This window comes from Puma concolor, chromosome B2 (genome assembly GCF_028749965.1).
Source record: "Puma concolor isolate L17-30 chromosome B2, mPumCon1.1.hap2, whole genome shotgun sequence".
Classification (NCBI taxonomy): Eukaryota; Metazoa; Chordata; class Mammalia; order Carnivora; family Felidae; genus Puma; species Puma concolor.
The window spans coordinates 132458832-132477326 of NC_141671.1; the positions used below are offsets into that span (position 1 = coordinate 132458832).

At 37.6% G+C, this 18495-nt stretch overlaps 1 protein-coding gene across 1 annotated transcript in view; it reads left to right on the forward strand.

Annotated features, from left to right (window-relative positions):
* Window positions 1–18495, forward strand: part of UTRN (utrophin) — a 469064-nt gene that overhangs the window by 374779 nt on the left and 75790 nt on the right. The window contains 3 exon segments of the mRNA XM_086708068.1: window positions 270–416; window positions 3275–3353; window positions 6493–6553. Coding sequence (XP_086564194.1) covers window positions 270–416; window positions 3275–3353; window positions 6493–6553 — 287 coding nt within the window.

Genomic DNA, 18495 nt, shown 5'->3' on the forward strand with positions numbered 1-18495 from the left:
ACACATAATCATTTCATTTTTTTTTTTTTTTGCATTATACTTCGCATTATAGTTTTTCTCTTTGTGCACCTATTTAAATTCTCCAGGTTATAAAGGATGGCTCTGTGCCTGGTGGTCCCAATTGCTAAAGACCTGGACTGAGCTATCAGCTGTTGCCAATGGGTTGCCATTGGCAGCTGATCTTGCCATTTTCTTTGAAGGAAAGTTCAAAATACTACCTTCTGTTATATTCTTTTCCAAGAACATCATTTTTGTTTTTATTCTTCCAGGCATTTAGAGAAGAAATTGCACCAATCAACTTAAAAGTTCAAACAGTGAATGATTTATCCAGTCAGCTGTCGCCACTTGACCTACATCCATCTTTAAAGATGTCTCGCCAGCTAGATGACCTTAATATGCGATGGAAACTTTTGCAGGTATCAGTTTATCCCTGTTCATAATCCAGCTTTATACCCCAGTAGGTCCCCAAACCCTGTCTCATTATTCTACCACACACTATCGTTTTCTCTGTCTTTGTTGGTTGTATTTGATAACGGATTTGTAGCATGTAATATAATCAGATATTTGTCTTTCCATATCTTGAACCCAAAGGCCTCATTTATTTATGAATATTTGTTTTAATGTAATTTTATAAGGTACTATTCGTGTGATATTTGTAGAAAACTGCAAAGGGTCAAATAAAGCAATTGAAACCTGTGATAGGTCACAGAAACATTTTCCATAATGGCTCATTTTTCTTACTTTAATTGTGTGTGTGTATGTTTTTTTCTTTTGAAAAGTTAAGAAATCTCTATCTTTCTTCCACTATGTGCTATTTAGGCATCTTGTTCATCTTTTCCAGCTAGCACATTTGTACTAGTGTGGTGTTTACTTTGGGCTTTTAGGTCTTTGCTGCTCTGATGCAGTTATTTCAGTGACTCTGGATAGTACTTGCTCATCCCAGATTTAATAGAGCCACACCCAGAAGGACTCTGTCGTGTTAGTAGGTGTCAGCATTTGCAAGTCACTACACATGCTGGTCAGTCATTTTTTTTGTGTGTGTGCAGCCTTTGCAGAGCTCTGTCATGTTCAAGGGCCAGGTCCTAGGAGTTATGATGATCACTTTATTCCCCCCTGAAAACTAGCAGGATAATTTTAAGTGGAAAATTGAAAAAAATAACTCTTATTTCTATCTTTTGGGCCTAAAATGCAATATTTAATGAGATAAATATGCAATTTGAGGTGGTACACAAAAGCATTTTTATTTTAAAGATATACTATTTTACAGTATACTAGGTTTCCTGAATTAACCCAAATGTTGAAATACCCAGTGGTTTGTATGTCCTTCATGAAGTTGAAGATGTAAGAAAAGAGTGCATAGTATTAGTCGTTTCTGTGTTTGAAAAGAGTGTTAGTAATCTGGGATTAGTAAGGCATGAGCTGTTAAACTCGTACCTGCTTTTCTAGTGAGTGGAACACAGAGGCGTTTGACTTTTACTCCTTTTATCTTCTGCTCCATTTCCCTAATTCATTACCTTCGTGCAGGTATTCCTGTGGTCCATCCTGATGGCCTTCTGCTTCTGTTATCACTATCTTCAATGATTAGAAGTCAAGGAGTACATTATGCTTGAAGGAGGATGTATATTCTCTTATCCTTATCTCTGAGTCTTGTAACTGCTAGAGTTCGGATGTTGCTGGTTGAATAAGGGGAACGAATCTATGCTGGCAGCAACGTCACTATATTTCAGGACTAGCGTCTTCTCTTCTCCTGAACATAGAGTGTGACGTTTGAATGCTTTTTGGCCTTAATGAACGAAGCACTTGCTAATGTAATTTAAATAGCTAACCAGGAGAAACGCGAGCTGCCCAGTGAGCCAGAGATATACACGTTTCATTTAAAGGCCGCCGAAAATAAGATTGACAATCCAAGCGGAACAGCTGACTAGCACTACATAGACCAGGACCAGGGAAAAGAAAATGCAAGTGTCAGTAGGCTGTGTACAGTTGTTATTGATTTGCATTTAGTTTCTCGGTATACCAACTTTGCATTTTCATAACAGAGAGCTAACTGTGAGGACAAGTCCAGAGAGTATGCTAATTGACTGGTATACACTTGAATACCCCCACATCGAGATGATTGGACACAAAGTTGGAGGCAAATAAGGCATTCCCTACTCATATATCCTTTCTCTCTCCATCTGTCTCTACCTGTCTATGAATCTCTCATCTAAGTCTGTCTCTTTGTCTTTCTGTCTTTCTGTCTGTCTGTCATCATCTGTTTTTTTCCCTTGGGGTATTTTATTTTATTATTATTATTATTTATTTATTTATTTTTTTACATTTATTTATTTTTGAGAGACAGAGACAGAGCGTGAGTAAGGGAGAGGCAGAGACGGAGAGAGACAGAATCCGAAGCAGGCTCCAGGCTCTGAGCTGTCAGCACAGAGCCTGACGCGGGGCTCGAACCCATGAACCATGAGATCATGACCTGAGCCAAAGTCGGACGCTTAACCGACTGAGCCACCCAGGCACCCCTTATTTTATTATTTTTAAAGTTTATTTATTTATTTTGAGAGAGAGAGAGAGTGCAAGCAGGGAAGGGGCAGAGAGAAGGAGAAACAGAATCCCAAGCAGGCTTCGCACTCTTAGTGCTGAGCCTGATGCAGGGCTTGAACTCACAAACCATGAGATCATGACCTGAGCTGAGATCAAGAGTGAGATGCTTAACCAACTGAACCACCAAGGTGCCCCTCCCTTGGGGTATTTTAGCCTTCTTTTCCATTTGTTCCCTGTGACACTTTTTACCACCTTCCTTACAAAAGAGAGATGAGTAGCCACTGGCCATGGCCACATCTTGACTTTAGATGCCTTAGCACTTTACTGCTTTCAAGGCAATAGAGAGGAACAGGAAAGCAAAAGATCCTGGCACCAGATGAGCTGGCTGTGGATACCAGTGCTGTCAGGTGCTAACTTTATGTCCTTGGACAGCTCTTTGTGTCCCAGGTGTCTCATCTGTAAAGCGGTGATAATATTAAATAATACCTAATACGGCTGTTGTGAAGGCTAAAAAAGTTAATTTGTATAAACTGCTTAGAAGAGTTCCTGGCACTATTTGCTGTCATTTGGTACCAGAAGAAATCTGTTTTAATCCCAGTACTTTGATTCCGGAGATAGAGGAGTCTATACAAGCAATCATATCTTGGGCTGTAGCATCATTTAGGATAATACTTAAATTAAGTATGTTATTAAAGTCCTTGTGTTCAAATCACATCATTTCTTGCATGTGTATGTGCAGGTTTCTGTGGATGATCGCCTTAAACAGCTTCAGGAAGCCCATAGAGATTTTGGGCCATCATCTCAGCATTTTCTTTCTAGTAAGTACTAATAAACTTCACTGTTCTCATTAAGTGAATGAATGAACATGTTCTTTTCTTTTCCCTCAACAAGCCATATTCTTTGCTACAAATATATTTGCTTGTGTAAGATAAATATATAAAAGGAAGTATTAAGATCAATTACAGTATTGGTTATTGGTTATTAAGGTAATAATCTGGTCACGATCGAAAAGTCTTTGAAGTGGAGCAAAACTGAACTCATTCTTAGCTATGGTTTTTCCCTGTACTATCTGCTATAATAACTAATGTATTATCTTATTACCATTGCTGTATCATAAGTCAAGGTCATGAACTTTGTCACATTAAAGAAATCTTTTTATATTTTAAGATTTCTAATTTTTCTTCTTAAAAAGCATTTATTAATTTAAAATGCACCTGTAGCTTTAGAAATAAATTTTTAAAAACTCCACACAAATCTTTGAAATTTTTGTTTATTAGGTTCACTGTGATCATAGTTAGCTTTTCTCCTGGTCAAATATTGCCAATTTAGCCAAACCATATATGTAGATTTTTACATAATATTCTGCAACTGAAGTTTTTAGTTTTATGGATTATTGATGAGATCTTATATAGGTAATTTGAGCTCCTACTTTATTTTTCACTCCCTACTTGGAAAACTAAAGAATGTAGGATTTAGAGTCACCGAAATTGAGATGACAATATTAATTCTGCATTTTATCAGACCTGTAGGTTGCTGAAAATTCATTTCTTTGTCTTAAAATTATGATAATCATACTTATTTTTTCTGATTGCCTTGAAAATTAAGTGAGAAAGCATACTGAGTTTCACAGGCACCTTTCACGATTCTTGGCACCAATGCTTTCACTGACTTAATTTTTTTCCTTTTATTTTCTCTGGCAAACATGTCAGAAAAGTTTGTTCAACTTAGTTTAAGTGAAAGTTTAAAACTTAAGGCAAAGCTTATTTCCCGCTTATGACAACTTCTTTGTATCTTTATAATAGTAGAGAAAACTGAAGTAATACCATGTCTTCCAACTAAATTGATTACATTTATATTTTCCCTTAATCTTTTGTCATGGTTGGTAATCTGCATTACCTCAGTTCAAGGTCAGGCTTCTCTCTTTTCACTGTTTCAAGAATCTGAATTAGTCATTTCCTGCCCTTTCTGTCCTATACCTCTCCGGGGCTCATGCACCCCCTTCCCGTCCCCCTTCCAGCCTCCGCCCACCCACACGTGTTTTCTGTTTCACACACCTGAGCCATTAGATAGCCTGTCTTCGAGTGATTGTAGTACTTATTGGAATATATTAGGTGCCAGGATGCATTTCTAAAGTTTGGATGCCATCAGTGTTGATAAAGTAAGTAAGTTTGCAGTATATTCATTAGGTATGAACTACATCGTATTTCCTAAACTTAATGTTATAGAGTGTAAAGCTCTGTGCTAAGACCAAACTAAAGAGCGATTTAACAAATAATTGTGATTCTCCTTTTAGTTCTAAGGTTGAGTTATCTCTTCGTATTGATGAAACCCTACACTTTCACCTAGCAACCAGCCTTCCATAATAAAAATCCAACTCATGTTCTTTAGGAAATGAAACGTGGTAAAATTCACATGCACTTTGTGAAACGTAAGCACATTGCCTTTTATTGTCTAGAACTGATAGTCCAAGGAGGTCAGAGTTATTCAAATCAAAACAATTACTAAAATGAATGGAGAAGTGTAAACAAAATCCCAATTAATAAATTGAGTAATTGTTATCTCTTGCTGCTTGGAATTGTTGCCTTTATTATATTCCTTGGACTTTAGCCATGGTTATAAAAGGAGTCTGTTTAGTTAGACACAAAATAAAAACTGACCTATTAGCCTGGTGCCAACACTGAAATGAGGTTGGCTCTAATGAGAGATTTAATATACTTAGTTCCACATGTTCATCACCCTTTTAGATTTTCATGGACATAGTTGGAGAAGGGAGTGCTTACATGTTATAAAGAGAAGAATCATTGAATAGAAAAATGGCTGAACTAGTGGTCAGAAATCTTGAAATCATGCCTGAGCTCTGCCATTTATTTATGGGGCAAGTTATTTCATTTCTAAGTATTTATTTTTTATTTTGTTTTTTCTATATTTATCAAATGGAGCTCTAATATGTATTTGTTGGCCTTCTTATCGGTAGATAAATTTGAAAATGCTTTGCAGAGGTTAGAATGCTTTATTTTTGTAAGATATTAATATGACATGAAATTCAGAAAAAAATCATTGATGACAACTGGCTATATGAGAGTCTAGTGATAATTGCAAAGATTTGTTTCTTTGCAATATGCTTGTTTATTAGTTCATTTAGCAAAATTCCTTAATAGCCCCAGCTTTACATGCATAACTCTTCTTAAGTAAGTCTTAAAATAATTGGCTTATGTAGGAATAATATGTTTTTATAAGTAAGGAATAACAGGAATTATAAAAAATAAGTACCTCAGTAAAACAAAACATAAAATCACAATCATAGTGATGTCTAATGTAAAAGTAAGAAACTATATTTTGTGTGTATTTCAGATTAAAGAAGTATTTGGGATTCTTCTATCCAGATAATTACTTTGTTTTTTTTACAATCCTTTGCCTATGTTTATCTTAATCTTTCCTTTTTAAAATTCATCCAGATGAGTTTGTTTAAATGCCATCTGTCCTAGATAGTTACTCCTGTGAAACAAAGTAAAGCACGGTATTAATGATCTGGAAAATTCATTCTTGAGAAATCTAGTTTATAATCTGGATATACCAGGTAAAATTAATTTTGGTTTTAGCTTAATCAAAAAATATGTACAGAGCACATTTTCCAGATAGCACTAAGTTTTAAATTGGGGTGGTTGTAAATAAAAAAAAAAAAAACCTTGATTTTTAAGAGTATTTTTAGCAACAGGTTCAATTAGTTAGAGTTGGTCTTAGAAAATGAACCTATGTTGTTTCTTTCCTTGCTTCAAATGAATCTTTAAAAAGCCACTCTTTGTTTAGCCTAGCAGATTTCATAATTATAGGAATCCAGCTCAAAAACCAGAGCAGTTCTCGGTGAATTTGCTGTAAAATGTGTTCAGTTGTTTTGCATTATGGCATAAGGCTTTTTGGGTGAGCAGTGTTTCCAATAACCTCCCTTTGTTTCTTCAGCTTCAGTCCAGCTGCCGTGGCAAAGATCCATTTCACATAATAAAGTGCCCTATTACATCAAGTAAGTTGATTTTAATTCTCCTTTATGATACAAAAAGTAAAGTTATGTTGATAACTTAAGAGGCTTTCCTCTGTAACTTTTGAAAGTGGAATTCAATCCTACTATCTGAAGGAAACTATATATATTTAATATTTAAAAGAAGTTAGCTTAAAAATCAGAGTAATATTTGCAGTTTATAAGTTTATGAGGTTCGTTTAAAAATCAGAGTAATATTTGCAGTTTATAAGGTTAGGGCTGTTGGCATGTTTAGCATATATATTTTTTTTAAAGATATTAAAATATTTGGGGAAAATAACAAAATTTCTAAACATGTTAGACTCTTGGGGCGCCTGGCTGGCTCAGTCAGTAGAGCATGCAACTCTTGATCTTGGCGTTGTGAGCTCAAGCCCCACGTTGGGTATAGAGATTACTTAAAAATAAAATCTTTAAATAAATAAGTATGTCAAAGTCTTGACACAATGATGTTTCTCAAACTGCACTGATTGTAAAGAAAAGGAAGTCAGAGGCTGGGTAAATTGATGTGTCTTTATTGAGAGAAGGTTTATTCATCTGATCCAAATTTAAACCATTCGAAAAATTTTTACATTTCCATTACTATAAAAATAACAACAATAATAATAATAGTAATAATAATAATAAATATATAGCAATAGTTACAGCATAGAGAATTTTAATTTGTGGGGTGAATATTGACTTGAATATTACAGGTTTAGGCATAAATCTGATGTACTGCAGTAGACAGAATCATGGCCCCACAAAGATGCCCACGCCCTGATCCCTGGATGTGAATATTAGGTTAACGTGAAGATGGAGAAAGGGGCATGAGTCAGGGAATGCTTGCAGCCTCTCAAAACTGAAAAAGGCAAGCAAATGGGATTCTTTTAGAACCTCTGGGGAGGAACACAGACCTGCAAACCTCAATTTTAGCTTAGAGACGCATTGATTTTGGAGTCCTTTGTTACAGGCAACAATAGAAAATGAATACATGTACTATACAAAATAGGGAAGTCAATGAAATTATTTGAGATTAAGTTATTTTACTCATGACAAGGCATTTTTATTATATGAGTTTTTAAAAATGTTAATTGGATCCAACAAGGCGGATTTTTGTTTTTACTGGATAAAGAAAATATTCATTCTCTTGCTTGATTGTGTTATATAAGTGGTTATCTGTTTGATTTGGCATTTTGAAAATCTATCTTTAATTTTAGCACTACTACTAAAAGAGGAATTTCTGTATGTAGGTTGGTTATATAGGACTAGAAAAGACATTGTCTAAGAGTTTCACTGATTTGGGTTTTTTATAAACTTCAATATATATATGTGTGTATATATATGTCTATATATGTGTATATATGTGTATGTGTGTGTGTGTGTGTGTGTGTGTGTGTGTGTGTGTGTGTGTGTGTGTGTATGTATATATTTAACGATGGCCAATATTTTTAATGTGACCTGTAGGATTGTAGCATCCCAAAATATCTTCAGCATCATTAATGAAAAATTGAATTTTCTTAAATATATATAGTTTTAGTGTTAACTGTCTTTTAGGACTTCGAAATATGTACTTAGAAATCTGCTCAGATATATAGGGTACATAGGATGAACTGTCTTATTTCTAGAAAACTTTTTAACCCGGTTCTTCCATTACCTGCTCTGTTATGTAACTTAACAGTTTATTTCTTCATAAACAAGTACATCGATCTCTGAAGGTAGGGTTATATGAGCCAGTATTTCCACATGAATTATTATGAAAAAATTTTAATTCTCAAATAAATTAATAAGCAAGTAAATAATGAGTGAAACGCTTTTAATATACACTTCCGTTTGCATGACTGCACAACTAAGTAGAGGAAGAATGTTAAAAGCAAATTTAGCATGATTGTCATGCAACTAGTTTCCTGGAGCATATTAGGATGTATTAATTTGGCCAAAAAGAAAGTAAGAATCAGGAAGAAATTTAGTTATATTCAATATGTGAGTATACAGTTTTGTATACTCTAATGCCAGAATATCGCAAGAAAGTTGAAAGGAGAATGGGAAGAGCACACTGTCTTTATTTCATGTTTTAATTTTACAGATTAGCTAAAACATACTTTGATGGCTTCCCAATGCATTTCTTTCTCTGTAGGTATTTATTTTGAGGTGTATCACAGTGGTTCTAGGACTCATTTGTTTCTATAAAAGGATAGAATATAGATCTCATCTGTAAGAGTCTGGGTAGCATAAATCCCTCTATGTTAATATCTTAAGTTGAAACTCATATCTTTAAATTATATTTGCTGCTTCAAACGTAGACCTTCCAAAGCTGATCTAGTTATTTTTTCTTTTCTAATATAATCCAATGACAGCTCATTGTTCTATCGGTTTAAGGAAACCTGAAATGGCTCTTGTTGCCTGCATAATATACAAAAATCTACCCATAAAAGCCAGATTTCTTTCTGTCTGAATTATTAGTCCTGTGTTTGTGGGGTACCTGGGTGGCTCAGTCGGTTTAAGCGTCCGACTTCGGCTCAGGTCATGATCTCACGGCTCTTGAGTCCAAGTCCCGCATCGGGCTCTGTGCTGACAGCTCAGAGCCTGGAGCCTGCTTCGGATTCTGTGTCTCCCTCTGTCTCTGCCCCTCCCCTGCTCATGCTCTGTCTCTCTCTGTCTCAAAAGTAAATAAAAACATTTAAAAAAAGTTTAAATTATATTTGCTGCTTCAAAGGTAGGCCTTCCAAAGCTGATCTAGTTTTATTTTTCTTTTCTAATATAATCCAATGACAGCTCATTGTTCTAGCAGTTTAAGGAAACCTGAAATGGCTCTTGCTGCCTTCATAATATACAAAAATCTACCCATAAAAGCCAGATTTCTTTCTGTCTGAATTTTTAGTCATGTGTTTGTGGTTTGCACACGTTTTTCATTTCCTCAGCTAAAAGTTAATATCCAAGGAGTTTCAGGCATAAAGGGAAGAACAAGTAAAAGCTTTGGGTTGGGGCACCTGGGAGGCTTAGTCAGTTAAGCATCTGACTCTTGATTTCAGCTCAGGTCATGATCTCATGGTCATGAGCTGGAGCCCCTCGTCAGAGTCAGGCTCATGCTGGGTGTGGAGCCTGCTTGAGATTCTCTCTCTCTCTCTCTCTCTCTCTCTCTCACTCTCACTCTCTCACTTTCTCTCTCCATCTGCCCCTCCCGTATTCATGTGAGCACACTCTCTCTCTTTCAAAAAAAAATAATAAAAGCTTTGGTTTGAACTTTCCTAATAAGTCACATTAATCATATAAAACTCATTGCTTCTCATTTTGATCCAGAAATAATAATGACAATTAGTCACAGTGGGTGATAACAATTATCGAAATGAATTATATTTTTTGGATTTTCATTTGCCAGCCACTGCACTAATCCTGTGCATGGATTCTCTCCACTGAAGCATAGGTACTGTCATTACCCCCATTTACAGGCAAGGCTTAGACAACAGGCACACACAGAGCTTGCTTGAGTCACACAGCCAGTACATGGAGAAACTAGTGTTCAAACCCGGGGACTGACTCCAGCTCCTGCCCTCTTGACCACTGTGAACCACAGCATTGGTTGCGGTAGAGAACAGAAATTTTTAGTCACGTGGACAATTTGGGTAGATGAAGGCTTATATTTAGGAAGGAGTGGTCAGGTGGAGAAGATAGGAGCAAACCTTTTTTTTCATACTATGGACTGGTTGCTATTTATTATGCACCCACTATGTGCCAGGAATTGAACGCAGAGCTAATTTTCATAGGCTAATTTCTGTCAGGTAGTATAGGCTTTATATGTTTCAGGAAATGTCACACCGCGGTACCGTAATGGACAAAGGTGCTTTCCTATAGGTAGAAAAATGTAGTTCTCTACCGTCCTGCCAGTTGGATCTTGACAGGATTTCAGAGGTAGGGGAACAAGGTCTGTGGCCCCCCACTACCTTTCCTCATTTACATGGTCAGAGATTTCTGTCATTGGATAGATTTCCATCCATGAGCAGGATGCTCAACAAAGCTGGCTCATAAGTCCCGTAGGGCTTTTAGCTTAACTACAGAAATTTAAAAAAAAAAAAAATTAATGTTTATTTTTGAGAGAGAGAGACAGAGAAACAGAGTGTGATGGGGGAGGGGGAGGGACAGAGAGAGGGAGACACAGAATCACAGGCAAGTCTCCAGGCTCTGAGCTGTCAGCACAGAGCCCAACGACATGGGGCTGAAACTTACAGGCTGTGAGATCATGACCTGAGCTGAACTCCAGTGCTCAGGTGCTCATCCGACTGAGCCACCCAGGCACCCCAGGGCTTTTAGCATAGATGTCCATCCTGTTCATAAGTCATACTCTTTCATAGACTTTAGTAAGGTGAAGTTAGGAAGTATGGTTTTCCTTTCTCCCTCTACGATGTCATCTCTGAAGCCAGAGTGCATGACTTTTCAGTAAGCTTTAGCCTTGGTAGAAATGATTACACTGCTCTCGTGACAAGGCTTCACACTCACATCTTAACAGTCCTCTGGCTCTATTTTTCCCACGAGAATCTGAGGTGCAGACCTAAATTCTTTATAGGATTCTAGGTGTTCTCCTACACACAGCTTTAATATGAACATTTTAGTAATGGCTTCTTAATTCATAATATATATTGCATTCTCTAAAACTGACATCCCTCAATATTATAGTGTATAGTCATCAGAATATATGATCTTTACCTTCAAATACCACTACTATGCATACTCTAGCTTACTCTAACTCCCCTTGATGAACAGGTCTAAATCAGAATTTTCCTTAATTTATTGTATCTCCTATATAGTTTCCTTTTCTATTCTTGTGTCCATTAAGGATAATTCCCCTTTCTTGCCTCCCAAGGGCATTCTCTGCTGCCCTAATCTGTCAATTTCCGGGGAAAATAACAGTTTATAGCTGTAAATGAAATCTTGGAGAGCGAGTAGCTGTTCTTTATAGCAGTCATGCAGTTTATTTGCATAAACTGTATATACTTGTCTCATTATATATGTACAGTCTAAAGGAGAGAATTAATGCTTCTATCTTTAGAGGCATCACGGTCCCTGTTTAAATGATGTAGGTGAAATATTTCTCCCTTAAGAAAGAGCAGAGAGGAGTGGCAGCTATGGGATATCCAAATATTCAGCCTAACAAGAAAGTCAAAGCTAACAAAGGCGTAGTATAACAAGACAAAGAAGAAATTAACATAAAGCATTTTATCTTTGAAGGTTGCACAAAACTCCTCCCCAAACCAAATAAATCCATAACAAAGATGTAACTAACACTGGAAGATAAATACAGTTCTCTCCGAAAGGCCTCCTACAGCTGTCTTCATCTCTTTCTTCCGCCTTAATCAAGATGAGAGATGGCATCCTTTCAGTGCCAGATTTTTTAAGTGGAGAAGTCTTGGGGCACACTTTGAGTCTCTTTCCAAAAGTAGAGCTTGCACTTTGGTTTTAATGATGAAGAAATTAATGAAATAGAGCCGGAGAGAATGTGCTGGAGAGTCGATTTTTCCAAGCAACAGTCTGGGACTTTATCTGTGTTGCAAATAAATATTTAAAACTCACTGGGCCAGCTCTGCTGGTGAGGAGGTAAGAAAGAAATTGCTTTATGAAAGAATGTAAGCACCTTGGGAATCCCTATACCTCCTACACGTGGGGGCAGCTTCAGACAAGTGGGCACACCTTGGCTCATGAGAAAACTGACAGTGGACAGCCTGACCTGCAGCAGCCTCATGTTGGCAAACTGTAACCAGACAACTTCTAGTGTATTTACCACTGCCCTGGGTTACTGAGATAATTCAGGTGGAGTTGACATTGTCTGAGAAAGACGTTGACTAGTTCAAGACTTAAAAAGGTATTATCTTTCCTGCCATTCATCTATACATTGCTGAGGCCAGAGTTACTCTTACCATGGAGTGGAATTTCGGCTTGGAATCTTATAGATTACTCAGCTCCATTGTATTATAGTAGCACCATCAGCCTTACTGTACAGTTCAACCTTTAGGGTCAGGGATGCAATTAATAAAATTCTACCATATAACACAGAGAGGTCACTGTAGGGCCATTAGGGAGGAAAAAGAAATATTTGTACTTCGATCTGTAAAGATTAAATTTTTAAGATAGTCATGGAAACTAGCAAAAGTACGGAAGTAATGATCAAATAAATTGTGAAATAAATAGAATATCTTCCTCTGTATGGATTAAAAAGTAAAATGATACAGTAAGATTCAGTACAACCATATAGAAAAAAATCACAGTTAATTTCTCCTTTAAAAAATATATGTGAAAAAAGATAAAGTAGTAAATTTTTTTCCAAAACCAAATAATATACATTCAGCTTAAAAAAAAAAAAAACTAGAAGGATACAATGATAAATTCAACTCTAGTGGGAGTTAAAATCATGGAGTTAAATCATGGAGTTAAAATCTCAGGCAGGAGTATACAGGACTTCCCAGGGCCAACTCAATAACAGATAACCCACAGGAATATTGATTAATGTTGATTAATGGTCTGATTCTCCCAGTTTGAGAGCTTAGAGGAACGTAGAGTTTGGGTCAGAGGTGAGGCTCTGTCTGAGTTCTGGACCCAAGCAGAGATACTACCAAAATAAGGCTTCCCTGGGTTTATTGAGTGTGTTGCATGCTCATTCTTCTGGAAAACCTTCCAGTGTCCTCAAAACAAGTATCATCTGAAGCTCCTCTCACACCCAGACACATCTGTTTTGGTCATGAATTCTACTTTACTTAAAATCAAACACAAGCAAACCTTGTCAAGTATGACGAATTTTTGTAACAAATTGTTCTATCAATCATGCCTGGAATATTGACATTTGTATTTTAGAGTGTGCTGCAGCCTTTGTTTCTGTATAGTCCTTTACACCCCTGTGTCTTTGAACCTACCTCTGACTATGAAATTATTTTAAGTGTATTTTATTTTTTATTTTTTTTCAACGTTTATTTATTTTTGGGACAGAGAGAGACAGAGCATGAACGGGCGAGGGGCAGAGAGAGAGGGAGACACAGAATCGGAAACAGGCTCCAGGCTCTGAGCCATCAGCCCAGAGCCCGACGCGGGGCTCGAACTCACGGACCGTGAGATCGTGACCTGGTTGAAGTCGGACGCTTAACCGACTGCGCCACCCAGGCGCCCCTTTAAGTGTATTTTATAGTTGAAGCCAATAGATTTGAAGGTATCCATTGTTGATAGTTTAGTCTTCCTGCCTTGCGTCTTCATTATCATGACAAGCTAGTGGCATTTTCTAAGGAAGACTCTATGCTTTAACAATATCTATTATCAAGTAGAATTCTATATCTTCTTTTGAATTTAAACAGAAAGGTTTTTTTTCCTGGAAATGTTGATATTCAAACTTTAAGTTTTCCCTTAGATTTATTCTTATGTTTCAAAAAATATAACCTGGCTTTCTTGCCTTTAAAAGCCTGGAAGATGGCAGAAAGTATTTGAAAGGGTTTAAGACGCTCTGTATAAACCTGAGGAACACATAAGTTTCCTCCCCATACAACTTCCTCACTTCCTGCCCAGTCCATCCCCCACTAGCCCCTCAATACAGTCGTGCACAAAAGCACACACACTCGGTGTAAGAATCTGCATACTGGCAGGACTACTCCATATTCTTCATATATTCTGGTCTCAAGTGAAACAAAGATTGGGGGAATTATATTTTCCAGAATGAGAATGTCACCTCTTAGATCTTTAAGAAGATAAATAACTCAGATAAATAACATTGCATCAGATTGCCAAAATTTGTTTTCACTCTGTATACTTGAATCACCTGAATGCAAATTGATTATTTGGGAGCTCCTGCTTGATTCCAGTATTCCTATATATTACTTCCATAAGCATATGTAAAAAAAAGTATTAGCAGAGCCTGCAAAAGCCTGTGTCAACTTCATTCTGGAGATTTTTTTTTTATTTATTATTTTTTTTTTTTAATTTTTTTTCAACGTTTATTTATTTTTGGGACAGAGAGAGACAGAGCATGAACGGGGGAGGGGCAGAGAGAGAGGGAGACACAGAATCGGAAACAGGCTCCAGGCTCTGAGCCATCAGCCCAGAGCCTGACGCGGGGCTCGAACTCACGGACCGCGAGATCGTGACCTGGCTGAAGTCGGACGCTTAACCGACTGCGCCACCCAGGCGCCCCACATTCTGGAGATTTTTTAACAGCAACTCTTAGCTTCTACTCCGCTTTGTACTCATGGCATTGTTTTTCTCTTCCTGATTTCTCCCCACCCTGAGGACAGGTCTAGTGAGTTGAAGACAGAAAGGCAGCCACTCCATTGGACAACATGCAGTTCACTGGTAATTTTGATAGGGCTAGTTGGGTAGAGGAGTGAATTTGGAAACTGAGTGAAAGTGGGTTCAGTAGTGAGTGGGACATGAGGTTGTGCACTACTCATTGGAAAATTTTGTCAAGAAGAGAAAAAGGATGGTAGGTAGCAGCAAATGTCAATTCAAGGTAGGGATGAAAGTATATAAGGCTAGCAGATCCTTCAACATTTGTATTCTGAGAATGGTCTTATTGAGTCAGGGGAGTGTTAAATGCAGCATAAGGGTTTTTAAAGAAATCTTTGGGAAGAATTTGCCTTTGGTAGGAGGGAGGAGGAATTCCTTGGTAAGGAAGGGAGAAGAAGACAATCTGGCAGATGGAAGGACCTTTATTGATTTGGTGGTGGGAAGATGAAGGAATTCGAATCTGGTGGTTTCTAGTTTTTCAATGAAGTGTGAGATCGAGTTAAATGATATAAGGCAGGGAGGGAAACTTACTTAGGTTTGGGAGAAAGAAGGCAGTAGTAAATTGTCTTGGGGTCCGGGAAGCAAGTTTATTAGGGAATGTTGTGTGGTTGCCAGCAGTTGGACATTTGAGGTCTGAAGTTAAATATTTAAAGTAAAATTAGTCTGTCTGTTGAATGATTTTCTCCAGCTGTATTCATGCACAGCTGCTCAGGTCCAGAGAAGGCAAGTAATTGAGCTGATCTGTGCTTGGGTTTTGCCAGGAGTGAGAGGGAAGCAAGGCAGATGAGATTGTTTGTAATGATTATAATGATGGACCTTGGACTCAAATTTAGACAGATTCATCAGAAAGATTTTAAAATCTCAGTCATGCAAGTATACTTCCATATTAAGAACTCAGGCTTAAAATCCGACCATCTGGGTTCAAATTCCATTTCTACTACTTACCATGAGACCTTGAGCAAGTTCTCTAAATGCTCTCTGCCCTAGTTCCTTCATTTGTAAATGGAGATACTATTGGCACCTAATTCATAGAATTTTTATTGAGTTAACACAAAGAAAGAGTTCGGAAGAGCACCTGGAACAGGCTGGACACTCAAATAATAGGCTATTATTGTAATTAATGTCATGTGTCCCGACCTAGTGTGTCATCTTTGACTATGCACAGACAAGAAGAACTATTTCTCTTTCTGTGATTATCTGAACAATATGGGTTGTTCTTTTTCTTACATTTGTATTTTTAATTAACTGACTCACCTTTAATTTTTTTCTCTTGTATGTCTTTAAAATTGCAATTTAAATGAAATGACACATGGCAAAACTCACAAAATCCAGTTTCAAGCATAAAATTGAATAGATAAGTAACACATAAAGGTGTTTGGCTAAGCGTCAGTTTTGGGGTAAGCAGGATGCCTTCTCGTCATCTTTTAAGGTTTTATGGAAGAAATGAGGCCACTCTAATTAGGACAAATGGGTTTTAAAAAGTGTCTTCCCCAGATTAGTCTATTGCCCGGAAATCAGTATCTTATCAGTCTATCAAAATTACATGTGTTTTGCCGTTAGTTCATTGTCTCCCATATTGGACCATGTCGTTTCACAGCATTTTTGTGTTCTTTTCATTGGTGTACAATCTCATTTGTGTTCTGTGGCTCATCGGAACACGTTATGAATAATAATGGGTATAAACATATATCACTTATTAACCTTACTGGTTTACTGTCTCCTCAAAGTCCATAAAATACAGAGAGCACATGTTATCGTAGCTGTGACACTTTCAGAGGGAAGGGGTGGGTACTCTTTTAAAAAGTCTACAGGATAGCAAGTACAAACTAGAACTGACCAGGGCATTAAAGGATGATTTTAAAAACCAGGTAATGGAGATCTAATACACAGCACGGTGATTACAGACAATATTATTGCTTTAATATTCAAGTTTTAAACTTCAAAGTTTCTAGGAAACTGGATTTTAAATATTGTCACCACACAAAAGAAATGAGAAATGATAATTATGGATAGAGGTGTTAGCTAACACAACTGTGGTAATCCTACTGCAGTGTATATGTGTATCAGACCAACATGTACACCTGAAACTTACACAGTGTTATATCACAGTTAAAAAAATAAAAACAGCAATTTAAATAAATAAAAAATGGGTAAAATCTTGACTCTCATACAAATATGAAAAGAGCATGTGTCAAAGATTTCATTTATCTCACTAATAAGGGAATGGGGAGACGTTATAACAGGTTCCAAGGGGAATACTAAGAACTGTATCCTTAGGCAAACAAGGGATGCTAAAATGAGTGTACCAATAGGTGCGAAGCTGACAAACTGGTCAATATCCACAGGACAATAATCAGTTGCATCCCAGTGGACACAATTTGCATTTCTATGGACAAGAGCATTTGCACTGCTATCATTTTCTTCAGTTTGCAGAGTTTAAAATAGTTCAGGGACAGTTTAAGCTTCATAGGACACCCACTGATTTTTTGGCCCCATCAGAGGCCTTCCCAGTTTTTCCCCACACAAGCAATCCTGGCATGGCTCAGCACCCAGGTGACACGTCACACGTTCTCTAGCACGTGCTTCATGTGATTTTGGACTTACCTGTTCACTGCTGCTTTGTTAGATTTGTTTACAGTTTATCAAGCTGTACGATGTTAGGTTCTACTCCTCTTTCAGATTTGAAGTTGGCCAGAATCGAAACTGTTGTTGTTTTGGAGGCAAAATATGCTACTTTCATTCTGTTTTGGTTGCCTACTCGGGGAGGACTTGGAAGCATTTGGGCTGGATAAGCTGAGCGATCTGCAGCTGTTCAAATACTTAGAGCCTTTGGGTTGATTGTGGATTTTGCTTTAAAACCCTCCCCCCACTGAAAAAAAAAAAAAAAAGAAAGAAAGAAAGAAAAAGAAAATCCAACAGCCAACTGCATCTACTACCTTTTTTTTTAACTGTTGTTTGGTAAGCTGCAGTTATACTTTTGTAACCAGAGGCTGTGTTTATTTTCAGCGTTGGCAGTTCTGCCTAATGAATCAACTGGTACTGAATTCACAAAGGGAGATGCCGTTTCCCTCCCTCCATCTGTTTGCCAAATGTGTGTGTTCCCTCAGCTCCTAGTAGTGGTTTCACTAAGAAGAGCCATTAGCAAGCAAGTCTTCTCATTCAATTCTCAGCCGCTGCCACGCTGCCTCATGGTATTTTCCCTTCCTAGTTCCATAGGAGCTGTTTGCCAAAGCTCCACGTTTGTGATTCTAGAGAAAGAGTAATGAAGTTTGGCTCTGCGTTATTCAGAGCTTTAGTTTGGTTATTGAACTTTGATTTGGTCCTTCACGATGAGATATCTGCCTCTGGACAGTAGGGTTGCCATGGGGATTTAAATTACCCAGTAGAGACAGGGGTTATGGGAATACTGGTAGGCTGGCTAACCCTGGAAGCTCCTGATGAATTGTTTTTTTTTTTTTTTTAATTTTTTTTTTCAACGTTTATTTATTTTTGGGACAGAGAGAGACAGAGCATGAACGGGGAAGGAGCAGAGAGAGAGGGAGACACAGAATCGGAAACAGGCTCCAGGCTCTGAGCTAGCAGCCCAGAGCCTGATGCGGGGCTCGAACTCACGGACCATGAGATCGTGACCTGGCTGAAGTCGGACGCTTAGCCGACTGCGCCACCCAGGCGCCCCTGATGAATTGTTTTTGAATTAC